The 16,337-nt window shown below is 41.5% G+C and overlaps 1 protein-coding gene and 1 pseudogene across 1 annotated transcript; one reads left to right on the forward strand and one right to left on the reverse strand.

Annotated features, from left to right (window-relative positions):
- The window catches only part of LOC145090787 (uncharacterized), a 47,118-nt pseudogene extending 35,575 nt beyond the window's left edge, over positions 1-11,543 (forward strand).
- A 2,408-nt stretch (positions 11,544-13,951) lies between these two features.
- LOC145088438 (ACT domain-containing protein ACR9-like) lies at positions 13,952-15,952 on the reverse strand. The gene is made up of 6 exons (XM_079026795.1): positions 15,631-15,952; positions 15,203-15,433; positions 15,017-15,122; positions 14,601-14,922; positions 14,241-14,525; positions 13,952-14,143 (listed from the first exon to the last, which is right to left on the reverse strand). The coding sequence occupies exons 1-6, from the start codon at positions 15,782-15,784 to the stop codon at positions 14,003-14,005; spliced, it is 1,239 nt and encodes a 412-aa protein (XP_078882921.1). The 5' UTR covers positions 15,785-15,952; the 3' UTR covers positions 13,952-14,002.
- Positions 15,953-16,337: the final 385 nt, after the last annotated feature.

Genomic DNA, 16,337 nt, shown 5'->3' on the forward strand with positions numbered 1-16,337 from the left:
CTGGCAACTCCAAATGATAGGCTACCCTGCCTACCCTCGCGATCACCCTGAAAGGACCAATATATCGGGGCCCCAACTTGCCCCTCTTCCTGAATCGAATCACTCCTTTCCAAGGAGAGACCTTCAGGAGTACAAGGTCGCCAACCTGAAACTCAAGCTCGGACCGGCGCCTGTCCGCATAACTCTTTTGATGGCTCTGAGCGGTCAACAACCTCTGTCTGACCTGCTGGATCTGCTCTGTCGTCTGAAGCACAATCTCGGTACTACCCATCACACGTTGCCCTACCTCTCACCAGCAAATAGGGGTCCGACACCTCCTCCCATACAACAGCTCAAAGGGCGGCATGTCAATGCTTGAATGATGGCTGTTGTTGTAGAGAACTCTGCCAAGGGCAAATACATGTCTCAATTTTCGCCGAAATCCAACACACATGCTCGGAGCATGTCCTCGAGCGTCTGAATCGTCCGCTCACTTTGCATGTCGGTCTGTGGGTGGTACGCCGTACTAAAATGCAGTTTCGTACCCAATTCCTTATGAAACTTCTTCCAGAATCTGGAAGTGAAACGTACATCTCGATCTGAGACAATCGAAATCGGCACTCCATGCCGCGATACCACCTCTCTCACGTACATCTCCGCCAACTTCTCCGCGGAAGAGCTCTCACTGATGGCCAGGAAGCGAGCACTCTTTGTCAACCTATCCACAATCACCAAAATTGCATCGACACCCCTCGCGGTTCTTGGCAATTTGGTGATGAAGTCCATGGCAATCTGTTCCCATTTCCACTAGGGAATCTCTAATTGCTGCAACTTACCATGAGGACGTTGATGCTCGGCCTTAACCCTGCGACAGGTCGAGCATCTCTCTACAAACCATGCGACACCCCTCTTCATACAGGGCCACCAATAATCATTTTCAGGTCCAAAAACATCTTACTGGCCCCTAGATGGATCGAGAATTTCGATCGATGAGCCTCCTTCATCAAAATGGTACGCATCCCGCCGACGGACGGTACCCAAATCCGACCCTGAAATGTCATAAGCCCCCGGCTATCGGTAACGAACTCCGATACCAGCCCGAAAACTCGTTCCCTCTTCTGGCTCTCAGGCTGCACCGCCTCAGCCTGGGCCCCTCGAATAGCATCCAAAACCGGGGTCATCACCGTCAACCTCAAACATACATCTCGCAATGGGGCACCCTCCGCCCTACGACTCAGTGCATCGACTACAACATTAGCCTTGCCCGGGTGGTACAGGATCTCACAATCATAGTCCTTGACCACGTCCAACCACCTCCTCTGACGTATATTTAGGTTGGGCTGATCCATCAAATACTTCAAGCTCTTGTGGTCCGTGTATATCGTACACTGAACCCCGTACAGGTAGTGTCGCCAGATCTTGAGAGCGAACACTACCGCTCCCAGCTCCAAATCGTGAGTGGGATATCTCGACTCATGAGGCTTAAGCCGCCTCGATGCATATGCTATCACATGCCCCCTCTGCATAAGCACTGCTCCCAATCCGGATATCGATGCGTCACAATAAACCACAAAATCCTCCATCCCTTCCGGAAGGGCTAACACTGGGGCTTCGCATAACTTCCTGCGAAGTGTCTCGAACGAGGTCTGCTGCTCCGGACCCCAAGAAAACGCAACACCCTTCCGAGTCAACTTGGTGAGTGGCACAACAATCTTGGAGAAGTCCTTAATAAATCTCCGATAATAGCTGGCCAAACCCAGAAAACTCCTGATCTCGGTGGGTGATCTCGGCACCTCCCACTTCATAACCGCCTCAATCTTGGCCGGGTCGACCAATATCCCCTTCTGGTTAATGAGATGCCCCAAAAACTGGACCTCTCGTAACCATAACTCACGTTTGGAGAACTTGGCATAAAGCCTCTCCGATCTCAGAACTCCGAGGATCTCCCTCAAATGCTCCTCATGCTGCTCTCTGGATCTCGAATACACCAGAATGTCGTCGATGAACACGATCACCGAGCGGTCCAACATTGGTCTGCACACCCTGTTCATGAGATCCATGAACACCGCTGGTGCGTTGGTGAGTCCGAAAGGCATCACCACGAATTCGTAATACCCATAACGAGTCCGGAAGGTTGTCTTCTGGACGTACTCCTCCCGCACCCTCACCTGATGATACCCAGACCTCAAATCGATATTGGAGAACCAAGATGCTCCCTGCAACTGATCAAACAAATCATCGATCCTTGGCAACGGTTAACGGTTCTTGACCGTTAGCTTATTCAGCTCACGATAATCAATGCACATCCGGAGCGAGCCATCCTTCTTTTTGACAAAAAGGATAGGCGCTCCCCAAGGCGAACTGCTCGGCCTGATAAACCCCTTCCCCAGCAGTTCTTGAAGCTGCGAGGACAACTCCTGCATCTCCGGAGGCGCAAGGCGATACGGCGCCTTAGCGATAGGCGCAGCTCCTGGAAACAACTCAATACCGAACTCTACCTGCCTCTCCGGAGGCACACCCGACAAGTCCTCTGGAAACACATCCGGAAACTCACGCACTATCGGGACCTCATCAACTGACTTCGGTCTCTCAATATCAGTCCTCGCATCCATCACATATGCCACAAAACCCCTACAGCCCTGCTGTAGACTCTGTCTCGCTCTGGCGGCCGAACAAAATGCTGACCCCGTACGTGTACCCTCGTCGTACACCGTAAGAACTCCCCCACTAGGGTCTCGAGTCGACACCAATTGACGCTTGTAGTCTATCACAGCTCCATAACGGCTCAGCCAATCCATACCCACTATCACACACACGTCCCCCATCGCGATCGGGACCAGATCTATCGGAAACTCCACACCGAAGATGTGACATCCCCAATTTCACGGCCAAAAAAGACCGGTTTCGTTTATACTTTTTAAAATAAAATCAAAGTAATCATTTGATTAAAAGTGTTGCGGAATTTGTTCCCAAAACCAAACATGATAAAAATTTATCAAAACCTTTCTTTAAGAAATATATTTTTCTTTCATAACAAAACCTCGAGATGTCATGTTCCGATACAGATCAAAAGCATAAACAAGACATTATAAGCCTTACACAGTTCTTTACAACTACTAGCCTATAATCCAAAATCACTCATCATTATCATCCGACTATGCTCGGAGTCCACTACCTGTAATATAAAAAGCTGAGTGGGTCAGGCTTGGAAGCCTGGTGAGCATATATGGTTTTCAACCCACAATAAATAATATACTCTTTAAGTTTATCAATCAACAAATAATTTATTAATTTCATCCACCTAAAACAACCATATTTACCCATACCCGTTATCCTTACCTTACGTCCCTAAAACAACTATCACAAGGGACCTAGCCTAAGGATTTTCATTAGGGGTGACAACTTTGCTTCGGGGGTTCCTCAGCAATTATGTCAAATAAGGCAACCTACATGGTGACAACACTGCTTTCCTCAGCAATTTATGTCAAACAAGACAACCTAACACAAAACGACCAATAAAGTGACAACATTGTTGTCTTCAGCAATTTATGTCAAATAAGGTAAACACCGGGGTGACAACATTGCTTTTCCTTTAGCAATTTATGTCAAATAAACAACCAAAATAGGTGATTACATTGCTTTCTTCAGCAATTTATGTCAAATAAGACCACCTGACATAAAGCAATCTGTATGGTGACAACATTGCTTTCCCTCAGCAATTTATGTCAAACAAAACAAACACCTGGATGACAACATTGTTTTCCCTCAACAATTTATGTCAAATAGGCATGAAGTCACATTGTCGCCAAGGTTTATACAACAGGCACTAAGTCCATAGTTGCCAACATACCAAATCCATAGCTACCAACGTACATCTATACTGTACTAAATTCATAGCTACCAACGTACATCTATACTGTAGTAAATTCATAGCTACCAAAGTACATCTATACTGTACTTCTATCCCTCATACTTTATCTACCCATATTTACTCAATATATTTGAAGATAAAATATGTATACATTTTAAATCATTTTAAAAATGTATAAAACATTCATTTAACACCCATCTCGAATAAACAAACAACATATATACACATAGCACGTATTTTATATAAAATACTTCATATCTATGTGTAAGATGAAAGTGACTACACACTCACTTGATTTAATGAAAACTGGGCAGCAATTCGTTTCCTAAAACGATCGTTTCTAATAAAACCGAGAGTTTTATTGAGAAACCGGGCTTTGCAAAAGTTGGGCTTCGAAACCGAAAAGATAAATTTTCCGGGCTTCACGGGCACTTCGTGGTGTATTCCGGGGTTTATAATCGATACCGGGGCTTCGGGGGATGATAATATGAAAGAAATATGGAGAAAGGGGCTAAAAATGACAAGTTTTCAAAATACCCCCGGGAGGTCTCGCACCCTTCTATTTATAGGGGAGGAGGACCGAAGGCTCGGATCCGAACCGAGGAGGGGATGGCACGCGTCTGCGAGGCTCGGACCAGGTGGCTGCTTCGGCGAGGCTCGGACTGGTCAGCTGCGAGCTTCGGATTGGTCAGCAGCCTCGGTCCAATGAGAAGAGTCCACGTATGCGAAGGGGTGTCCAAGGAGCATCCGCGGGGTGTCTCATGCGAGCCTGTCCGAATGCGAGTGGACCGCGGACTTGGTCCAATCAGAAGACGATACGCGAAGCTCGGTCCTATCAGGAGGTGCCACGTGGAGGCCTCGCATGCGAGGGATGACATGTCCGAGGTGACTTAACAAAATTTCTCGGTTTTGGGGATTTTTCGCGTTTTTTGCGCAAAAACTTCTAAAATCCATAACTTTCGCATACGAGCTCTGTTTTTGACGTTCTTTATATGCACGCGTAGCTAAAATTATGCTCTACAACTTCCGTTTAGACTTCGTCAGCTAATTTTGAATTTAAATTTTATATTATTATTTTTAACAGACCGGGACAGGAAATCCGTTAAAAATTCATAACTTCTTCATCCGACGTCCGTTTTCGTCAAACTTTCTACCGTTGTGCTTCTAATGACGAGACCTTCAATTATCGTTTAGGTTGTGTCGGCTAAAAATCGCTCGATCTAAAATTCAAGTTTTTAGCTGTCTACTGCTAAGCTGAAACTTCGAATACTCATAACTTCCTCATACGAAGTCAGATTTGAGCGTTCTTTTTATCGAACTTCTCAGTTTAACGAATACTACGACTTTCGTTTAGCTTACTAAGGCTAAAAAGCAGTTTATCAAAAACTCACTTTTTACGACATTCGGCACCGTGCCGGTTTTGTCGCGAAACTTCGACAGGTCATAACTTCTTCATTATAACTCGAATTTCGACATTCTTTATACCCCCGAAATCCTTGTTTCGACCACTACAACTTTATGTAAAGATATCGGGCTGATTTCTCACTTTAAATTTTGACGCTTATTTTTATTTTTAATTAATTAAGCCCTAATAATTAAGCATAAAACACATAATTCACATAATTCCTTTTCATTTCTTCTAAATGAGTTACAAATGTTAACCTAGACCATTATGTCAATATTAATGCCTAGCCTAGAAACACGGGCGTTACAGAAGATCTCAAGGATATATCCTCGAATCACATCCGAAGCATACACAGCTCGCTCATCAGCCATGGAAACTCGCAGAGCCCGATCCAATGCCTCTCGACGGGTACTAATATGCTGACTAAATGCTATGGAAACAAACGACCGACTCGCACTCGAGTCAAATAACACCAAAGCAGGCACAAAATTCACAAGAAAAGTACCTACGCATATGATCATATAAGCATAAAATCTCAATTCAAATAAAAGATGAAAAGAAAACACATACCAGCCACAACATCGAGCGACGCGCGGACCTCCTCCGTGGTCAACTGAAACGCTCTCCCACGAGCCCTCGGGGCCTCGGCCTTCACCGACCGAGCCTCGGTAACCCTAGCAACAGGCGCAGATCCCTGAAGAAGCTGTGGGCACTCAGCCTTCCGATGGCCGGTCTGGTTGCAATGAAAGCAAACCGAGAATCCCTTGGGGCATTCCCTCGCGATATGCCCCTCCTTCCCACACTTGTAACATACCCCAGCCCTGCATGACCCCTCATGGCTCTTACCTCACTTCCCACAAGTGCGGCCCTTCGCGCCCCCAGATCTCGAATCAGCGGGTCTAGCCCGCTTGGCTGCCGGTTGAGACTGGGCCGGCCGTCGATCCATCCTCTGAGACTCGGCCTCCTCCCTGGCTTGAGTCTCCAGCTCGATCTCCATCTTCCGAGCATTTGCCTGGAGCTCAGCAAATGTCCGGTAAGTCGAGTTCTCCACGAACTCCCGAATATCTCTCCTCAGAACACCCAGATAACGGCTCATACGAGCCTGCTCAGTCGACACCTGCTCAGGGCAAAACATCGCCCTCTCATGGAACTTCCTGGTGATGACTGTCACTGAATCAATACCCTGCTTGAGGGTCAAGAACTCCTGGATCAACCGTTCCCTCTCTATCGGGGGAACATACTCCTCTCGGAACATAGCGGTGATCCTCTCCCAGGTCACCTCAGAAATCTCAGCCAAAGTAAAGTTCGCCGTCACGAACTTCCACCAATCCTTCGCTCCCAGGCGGAGCTGGTTCAAGGCAAACTGAACCCTCAAGTGCTTTGGACAAGAGCACGTATAGAAACATCCCTCGATGTCATAGATCCATCTCATAGCGGAAATCGGGTCCTGCGTCCCGTCGAACTCTGGTGGCTTCGTGTTGCTGAACTCCCGGAACAGCAACGAGTCACCTCCCTGAGGTCTGGCAGCAGCAACAGCAGCAGTAGCTGCAGCTGCAACAGCCTCAGTCAACGCTGCATACCGCTCATCAAAAGTCTCGATCAATGTGGTCTTGATGTCCCCAAACATCTCAGGAATCTCAACCCGGATGGCCGCAGCCACCTCCTCATGAATCAACCGACGGATGTCTTCGTCGCTGACACCACTGGTCTCAGGTGTGTGTCGAGTCCCAACCATGATGCCTCTGAAATACAAGAAAAATTATCAGAGATTCGATCGAACATGCTCATACTCGATGACGCAGCCCTACTTGTTCTTCGTCGTCCAAAAGATTCTTACTTGAAATGCCCACTGATCCGGTGTCTTCAGTAGTACGGCCTAATACTACTGACCCCACCGCATCAGCATTCACTTCAATTCCTCCTCCATGGATCTTGGATTACAAGCACTCTATTCTCATGAGCTCCTAACTGCTATCACTCGCCCTCAAAGCATCTCAGCATCAGAAAACTCCTAGGCTAAGGCATCACAAATCAGGCCACTCTAGTCCTAATATGTATACTTAGCCTACTCTAGCATGCATAACATAACATATCTCGTAGCACATAAAGTAAGGGTACTTTTGGGGAATTCGTCGTTCGGGCGTTGGCTGATCGTTCACACGGTTCTGCTCTGTTTGTCTCAAAACTCTTTTTACTCTTCTCAAAAGTTTTACTTCATTAGCAAAAATTTTCTCAAATTCTCAGTTTGAGTTCAGATGCGCCCGAAAATGCATCCGAATCCCTCAAACCAAGGCTCTGATACCAACTTGTAACGACGTGAATTTTTAAACAAAATTTTCATTTTCAAATCATTCTTTTATCCACAAAATAACATCAAACATATTGTTTCAAATGTATTTATCACAAAAACATCTCCCCAGAATCCAAAACATAAACTCCTCAAGTGTGTACGGATCATGTCGGCGCCTTTCCGCGCTTATCACTGGTACTTGAAACACATCACACAACAACTGTAAGCATAAATGCTTAGTGAGTTCCCCAAAATACCACATACAACACATACGCCACTCAAGGCTATAATACGAACCACTGGTCGATGCGTCTCAGCGGGACCCTCCAGTACCGTAGCTCGTTGGACCCTTTGGTCCGGTCATAGCTCGTTGGGCCCTCCGGCCCGGTCTGTATCGTTGGACCTTTCGGTCCAGTCTATAACAACATACAACATACACATAACACATAGCACATAATCTCATATATAACACTTCAGACCCTCTGGTCTACACAATATACCACTCTAGGTAATGTATAGTGAGAAGACTCACCTCGATGTCTCGGTAAATATCTGACTCGGAATAAATGTGATCTAGCCTCCGCCTAATCACACAAAGTAATACACTCATAAATACAGCTATACTCAACCCTAAAAGTCAACAAGGTCAACGGTCAACTTTGACCGGACTCGGTGAGTGCACTAGGGCGACTCGGCGAGTCTACACGTGTCCACTGTCTCTCTCAGATCCTCTCTTGACACGACGAGTACCTCCCTGACTCGACGAGTTCCACCTGGCATGAATCGCGGGGCCACCACGACTCAACTCGCCGAGTCTCAAGAACAACTCGGCGAGTTCCGGCTTGAACTCAGCCCCCCCTGACTCACCCTGACACACTGAGTCGCTCACTCAACTCGACAAGTCCACTCACTGAGTGATCACGGGCAAAATTCATACTACTCGCCGAGTTTGTTCTTCAGACTTGGCGAGTTCGTGCCATGCATAAACTCAAAACCACTTCTGAGGTCAGATCTATTCCATTCAGTCATATATCTGGCCTCCCCAAGCATGATAATAACGTAAAATCCTAACCTTGATGCTCAAACAACATCTATTTGCTCCTATATGATGTTTTAGCCCCATATATCATAACCCTTGGTCAAAACTCCCATGAATCCTCATAAAGCTTGAGGAATAAAGCTTCTCTGGACCTCTATGGATCCCATTCCAAGCCTCATCACAAATAGGGACGAAATGGACATCAAATCTAACCAACAAAGGGGTCAAGAAACCCTAAACCCCCATGTTCATCTTAACAACAGAAAGGGAGCCAAAATATTACCTCCAAAATGATTCTCTGAGCTCCAAATTCGAAGAATGTCCACCTCCCTTGCTTCCTCTTAGCTAGAACCTCCTTTGCCTTGCCAAACAATGCTTCAAAGGTTATCAATGGCCTCCTCTCTCTCCCAAAACGCTCAAAATCTCTTTAGGGTTTCTCTCTGGGGTTGGTGGCCGCAAATGACGACCATAAGCCCCTTTAAATAGGTCTCAAACCTTGAAAATTAGGGTTTCATTAAACAACGTGGACTCGCCGAGTCCAGACGCGAACCTGCGTGCAAAACCGCGATCCTACTCGGCAAGTTCAGACTCCAACTCGCTGAGTCTCCTCACAATACCTCAAAAATAAAAGGTTAAAAATAATACCTGGGAATCCGGATGTTACAATATTAGACTTGAGTCGTATAGTAACTCGGCGAGTCACATAGGTGGACTCGGTGAGCTGTATGATGATGGACAGGAACTCGACGAGTTGGAAGAACAACTCAGCGAGTATGTTAAAGATTGCCTTGGACTCGACGAGTCTGGTCGTAGAACCCTAACTTTTTTTGGTTGAGTTGTGAATCGGTGAGCCGAGGAATGACTTGGGGAGTTGAGCAGGAAGGGACTCAGAACTTGTTGGACTCGACGAGTCTTGGGGCGACTCGGCGAGCTGAGTCGTGGCATGGGAGTTTCTGAGCATAGGAACTCGATGAGCAATGGGTTGACTCGACGAGTAGGGTCAACTAGGAAGGTTGACTTTGACTTGGACCAAGTAGGGATGGCAAAAAAACCCGAACCCGACGGGGAAACCCGAAACCCGATCATTTCGGGTCGGGTAACGGGTCGTTATTGGGTTTTTTATCGGGTTCGGGGCAGGGAGTGGGTTATCCTCGCCCCGACCCGCCCCGCCCCGATTATATATATATATATATATATATATATATATATATATATATATATACATATATATATATATAATATCTTCAAAAAACTTTGATGTTAATTGTACGCGTTCAAATATAAAATACTTATCGTGGAGAATTTTTTTAGTTATTAACAATCTGGTGTTAATGATCATTTTTATGTGTTTTGACGTATTAAAAAAAACTTAAATCAAATAATTTTTAATATAACGTCCAGTTTATTTTATTAAAGTGATGCATCATGTTTTTAATTTAAAAGAGTTGCTAGAACATGTATATTTTATAAGACATTGAGGTACCCTAAAAGAGAATAAAGATTTCGTTATCAATTGTTGTGAACCCGATAAGATAGCCGAAACCCGACGGGGAAACCCGAAACCCAATGGGGCGCCCCGATAAGATACCCGAAAGTTATCGGGGCGGGTTTGGGAATCCATGCCCCGTCCCGAACCCGCCCCGTTGCCATTCCTAGGACCAAGGGTTGACCAGTTTGAATTCCAAGGGAATTTTGGTAATTACTGGTGTTTATTGGTTTTGGTTATTTGGCAATGACCAGTGGTGGAGTTCGTGCTGGTGGTCGGAGTAGCGTGGTCTTATTTCTTCAAGTCGGCAGTTGCAGGTGAGTTATCCTCACTATATCAACAGGGTCTAAGGCACCAAGGTCGTCCCTTTATCGGATGGAAAATCCAGTTAGTAGTTGTGATGTTATTGCTTTGCTATGTCTTCATCCTGGTAGTTAGGATGGTATATGTTAGAGACCTGGTTAAGGTCGGTATCCTGGTATATAGGATGATGCTATGCTAGTGACCGGTTAGGTCGTTATCCTAGTTAGGATGTTGCTATGTTATGTGATATGTTGGATATGTTTGATTAGTTGCGAGATGTTATATGATTATACGTTTATGTGCACATGGTTGTTAGACTGGGGTTGGGTTGAGGCGGGTCCTGCTTTGTGCTGTAGGCCAACATACCCAGGGCGGACCGGTTAGGCCGAAGGCCCGACGAGCAGTCCGGATAGGCTGAAGGCCCCAGGAGGGCGGACCAGACGTGCCGAGGCTCAGAGAGTGGACCAGGTAGACTAAAGGCCCGGTACGGGCGGACCATTCATATTGTAGACTCAGAGAGTGGACCAGGTGGACTGAAGGCCCGGTGCGGATGGACCAGTCACACTGTAAACTCGATATGCATGGCTGTTCTGTTTATGATATGATATGTTATGTGTGTGGTATTGTGGTTGGTATTTTAGGGGAACTCGCTAAGCTTTCGGGCTTACAGTTTTAGTGTATTGTTTCAGGTACTTCAGGAGACCGTGGCAAGGCGAAGGTGTGATCGTATCGCTCCTCAGTTTTATGTTGATATTTCTGGGATACTCTGATAATAAATGAATTGAAAACCTTTTTGTAATAACTTAATAAAATGGGTTGTTTTTGAAAAGTTTAAATTGATTGTAAATTTTCACGGTGTTACATATGATGTGGATGTCTGGAAGCACGGTCCATTTGTTTAGCATTGGCATTACGTTTTTAGCTCTTTGGCAGCCATTAAGTGCTCTTCAAGGAGTTGGGAAGGTTTTTGAACCTTTCAAGGATAATAACAAAGTAGACCTTCTTGCACCCAAATTGTTATTCATTGCCCTGAATTTAGGACGTATGTTACTTGGTGTATGGAAGTTAAACACACTAGGGCTTCTTCCAATTCATGCTTCTGATTGGGTTTCATCTTTACCACCTGCTCATGAGATCGAATTTTCAAGTGGAGGTATTAATCTACATTAATACTATTCATTCATGCATCCAGTCTCAACTGAATATTAGTTGTTTTTATTCCGCTGAGTTAGAGCATAGAGGAGAGGAATTTTGTATATTTGGTTGTTATTTTAGCACTTAAAACACCTAAATTTTGAGTCATTCATGGTATCAACTATCTTGTGATTTTAGCACTTGTGTAGTTGTGTTTAATGGTTGGCATTGGACAAGTTATGTCTCAGCATTGATTTGACAAGTAGTTTAAAGATCAACTTAATAACTCCTTAATAAAAAGAATAAAGAAATGTTACTAATCTTTGCAACTTATTTATAAAATATATACTTTTAAGGGCCAATTGTGGAGAATAGCAACATTCTTTATTCTTGCTACCGACACTGGCGATGTAATTATAACTTTTACCCAGAATAATGATGTTCCTACTTTTCTGTGCCCATATGGCAAGTTGCATTCTTTTAAAGGGCCAACTGTGGAGAAAATGTATGTGCAGCCTGTTCTGAGCTACATATTGCTAAATGTTATCTTTATTAACAACATATTATAAGTATGGTTCTACTAATTGGACCCTACATTCATTTATTGGACCCCAACTATTATGAGGTTTCATCTGCACCCCAACTATTATGAGGTTTCATCTTTTTTAGACCTTGAGAATTGTAATTCCTTACTTTATAATTTCATCTATTTTACAATCGTAGTGACTATCTCGAAACCATTTTTACTTTTTCAATTTTTTTTGAAAAAAGTGTTGATAACAAAACTTATTTAATTTAATACTAAAATTTATTTCATTTCATCCAGCAATAAACGAACATATGGATTATCGTTTTAATTTTAAAAAAATATTAATAAACCATGATTATTTTATTTATATAAAATTGAAACATTATTAAAATAAAAATACAGATACTACAAATTATGGATTATCATTTGAATGCTTTTAGTTGATAGCGACATTTTTACATAAATTATATATAAGTATTTTATAATATATTTATAAAAAATGATTTGTATATATATATATATATATATATATATATATATATATATATATATATATATATATATATATAAAAGTTTTATTTTAAATGTTTGATAACATAAAAGTTTTCTCATTAAATATATTTTTATAAAGTTTTTTTGAGATTAAATAAATTTACGTAAAATTTGTAATTTGTATATTAAAAAAAGGTTTCATCGTTACTTCATAATTAATTAATAATTGCAAAAAAAATCATAAAATAAAAAAGTTATCAGTATATTATAATGATAGTATTTAAGAAAAAATATTTAATGATTAGGGGTCCAGAGAGGGTCTAATTAGATGGACCTTTATAAGTATGATATTATTTGGATAAAGAATTATAATTATATTATATTGGTAAAAAGAATGAAATACAGTTCCCGAATTTTAATGTAAAAAGTTTTCAAAAAACTAAACGTTGCAACTTTAATCTTCATTTGTGCCACTAGTATCGTCTGAAAGCCTATCGAGTAACTAGTGCGCATGGCCTTGGAAATTATAAAAATGCTATTTTTTATATTCGGAATCATAGACCATTTTGATGAACAACCTTCCAAATACACACCAATCATGATCATGGTAATGATAATGCAAGACCATAACCAAGAAAAATGATAATGAAGATGAACGGACATAAACAAAAAGTCATTAAGGTTGCTAAATCGTGTTTACATAATTAGGTTATGTTTGACAGACTAACTCAAAAGCTAATTGGTAGTTAAAAAATTAGTCGATAGCTGAAAAATTAGTAAAAAATAATGGTAAAAACTAGTTGATAAGCTAACTAAAAGATATAAAATGACATAAAAAAACATTTAAAAAACAGGTTTTTTGTAATTAAATAAGAATATATTTATGAAATTTTTAAAAAGCTACTCAAGTTACTTTTTAAAAAACTAGCTTATCTATTTTTTTGCAACAATTTAAAAAAATTTGAAAAATAAGATAACTGTTGTGTGCCAAATACAACTTAATATGAAACAAGACCATGTGCTGCAATATCTTGTTGTCAGGACTGGTCCTGAAATATTAAATTTTTTTTGTTAGGACCAGTCCTGAAAAATTAAATATTTTTAAAGGTTCAGAACCAATATAAAAAGACCATTATTTTTATTATGATTTTTATTTTTATATACCGAAAAAAATTATATTTGTCTACTTTGCCCCCACAAACCAATGTTTGTGGTATTCAAGAATCATGGATACCTCTCATTAGTCATTATTATAAAGCTTTATAATTTCTCTAGATAGTGTTGAAGACAAAGTTTCCTATACATATATTATAATTATAATTATCTCATATCGAGAACTTTCATCTCATTCGTATGCTAATATATATATATATATATATATATATATATATATATATATATATATATATATATATATATATATATATATATATATATATATATATATATATTTCGTCCTTGAATCTTGATTCATTCACCAGCCCATAAGGGTTCTTCTGACTTTTTCAACAACATCATCACGTTTAGCTCGATTGCTGCTTCCTCGACTTTCATCCAAAAGGAACCTATACACTTCCCACTGCCGCCGTGAACTCGAGTGTCTTCCTATCTCCGCCTACACAAATATTTTTATTTTTATTTTTTATAGACAAATTTAAGCAATTAAATAAAACCTAAACAATTGAAGTTCAAAGTTCAAACTAGCTACTAACCGAAAACACACAAATCCCGAGTGTCTTCAATGCAAGCGTAGCATCATAAAAAACCCGAGGCCTTCCCTTCCCAGATAACTCAACAGGATTAGCAACCACAAGTTCTGTATCAGGCCCACGATTCGTAATCATAACTCTTAATGGATTCAGCATCTCCTCCTTCAGTCTACAACATAATAAAGCCTGGCTATCTTTATCCACAATCTTTTTCCCATCTTCTTTCTGAATAAATAGATCCAAACTCCTGTACCCTTTATCGCTGCTCCAGATCCTCCCATGCACAATCTGTATAAAAACAACCAATTCAGTAAAACATTATTTAAATTCGTTAAATTAATTGTAAAGAGAAAGAGTATATACACGGATATTGCAGTCTTTGGAGATCTTGAAAATGTCATACACGAGACCTTTCTGATCAAGACACCGTATTTGAAGCAATGTATGCGTTGGGCTCAGTAAATTATCGACTGTTATGCTAGCTTCAGACTGTGGACGATCAACATCAACCTCATATCCTCCGAACAGTTCCTGAGCAACTGTTTCTGAAATACAAGAATGTACTTGTTGAACATCGTACTCTGCTCCTGCTACCTCAAGTTCACACGTGATACAGCATCCTCCCAACACGGCACTAAGGTGTTCACATGTTTCCTCACGTCGTATCTTCGTGTGAAGCAACTCCCTGTATGGAAATTTATTAATTCACCAATATTTCACCTCAAATTAATCATTCATCACTGTAAAGAAGAAGAAGACGACGACGATTGAGGACTTACATGCCATCTGTAATAAAGAAAAGGTCCAGAACTTTTCCATCTGGGGTTGTTGTCACTTTAACTCTCTGAATTGCTAGGTCAAGATCACACAGGACTTTCGTCACATCTATAATAAAAATTTTAATTGGGTCAAAATCAGAACATGAAAAAGGCTAAATTTTGAAATCATGTGAACTCGATCTTTACCATGTATCAACCCTTTTCGATCCAGGGAGAAAACTTTCAACAGGTAGAGTGGAGGTGATTTGGAAGAATCAGAATCGGAATCAGAGAGGTGATTGAGATAAAATGTAGGTAAACATGAAGGGCAACAAGATAAAAGCCGATTTTTTAAGCTTTCCCAATCGACCCTCACCGAGTTTGGGCGTGGGACTACCCATAAGACTACGTAACACCATCTTCCATCAGTCGAGAAATCTAATGATCAAAATGCGTATTTTTAACAATTCAATATCATAAAACCAATTATAGTTTGTTCATAAGCAAGTGGAATCATTTCAACACAATCAAGCATCCATGATATGAATGATCCTTTTTAACTAAAATTGACAGAACAAGAAGTTAAATCTTAGCAGCGATAATTTGGGAGAAAGAAAGTAAATTATAATTCTGACCTCCACGGGTAACATAGAGTCCGAATTCAAGTACAATCCGTAACAGGTCACATCCCAGCCCCGCCTTGTCGGGGCAGTTCACCGTCACCACCGACGGGTCGCAAGAAGTCTTACTTCTCTCTATCAACACCACGTCTTCCCAGGACATCCCCATCTATTTATCCGATTTAGCTCCTCCCCTCCGGCGACTAAAATGCGTCGGTCATGGCCGGAGACGGTGTAATTCCGGGTGGTTTTGTTGATGAAAACTTCACATCATTTCCCCTCCTTCAACTTTATCCCAATCCATATGATAATTGATATGTGTGGCATTCGGTAGAAAACGAATGGGGGTATTTGTGGTGTGGTAGAGTGTTGAACCTAGGTCGTATGATTTCCACGTCAGCGTCATGGTACATGACACGTGTCAATGTTCCGTATAAGTATGTGAGAGGTGGTACAAATCTGAAAATCGGTTAGTTGCTTTGCGGTGTTCAGCGGGAAGCCTCCTCTTCTTCTATTATCCCGTAATAAATTAAAATCGTTTCTTTTTTCAATTCGATACATTTTTTTATTGGAAATTATAATTAGATATACCAATTTTTGTTACTAGTGTTTTTTTTTAAATAAATATCTTCATTATTTATTAGTTTTTCAAAAAAGTAGTAATAAGTAAAAAAAAAGTTGACTATTGTTTAAGTGTTTTTTAAAATGATTTATTTACATGT

This window comes from Lactuca serriola, chromosome 2, assembly GCF_051521515.1.
Source record: "Lactuca serriola cultivar US96UC23 chromosome 2, Lser_US96UC23_V15, whole genome shotgun sequence".
NCBI lineage: Eukaryota > Viridiplantae > Streptophyta > Magnoliopsida > Asterales > Asteraceae > Lactuca > Lactuca serriola.

Bases quoted from the DNA above. Each gene is read 5' to 3' on its own strand.
- LOC145088438 (XM_079026795.1), bottom strand. From the start codon at position 15,784: ATGGGGATGTCCTGGGAAGACGTGGTGTTGATAGAGAGAAGTAAGACT. The intron at 14,923-15,016 runs GTAAGTCCTCAA...ATTTCCATACAG, and splicing joins TTCTTTATTACAGATGGCAT to GGAGTTGCTTCACACGAAGA. The intron at 14,526-14,600 runs GTATATACTCTT...GTTTTTATACAG, and splicing joins CCAAAGACTGCAATATCCGT to ATTGTGCATGGGAGGATCTG.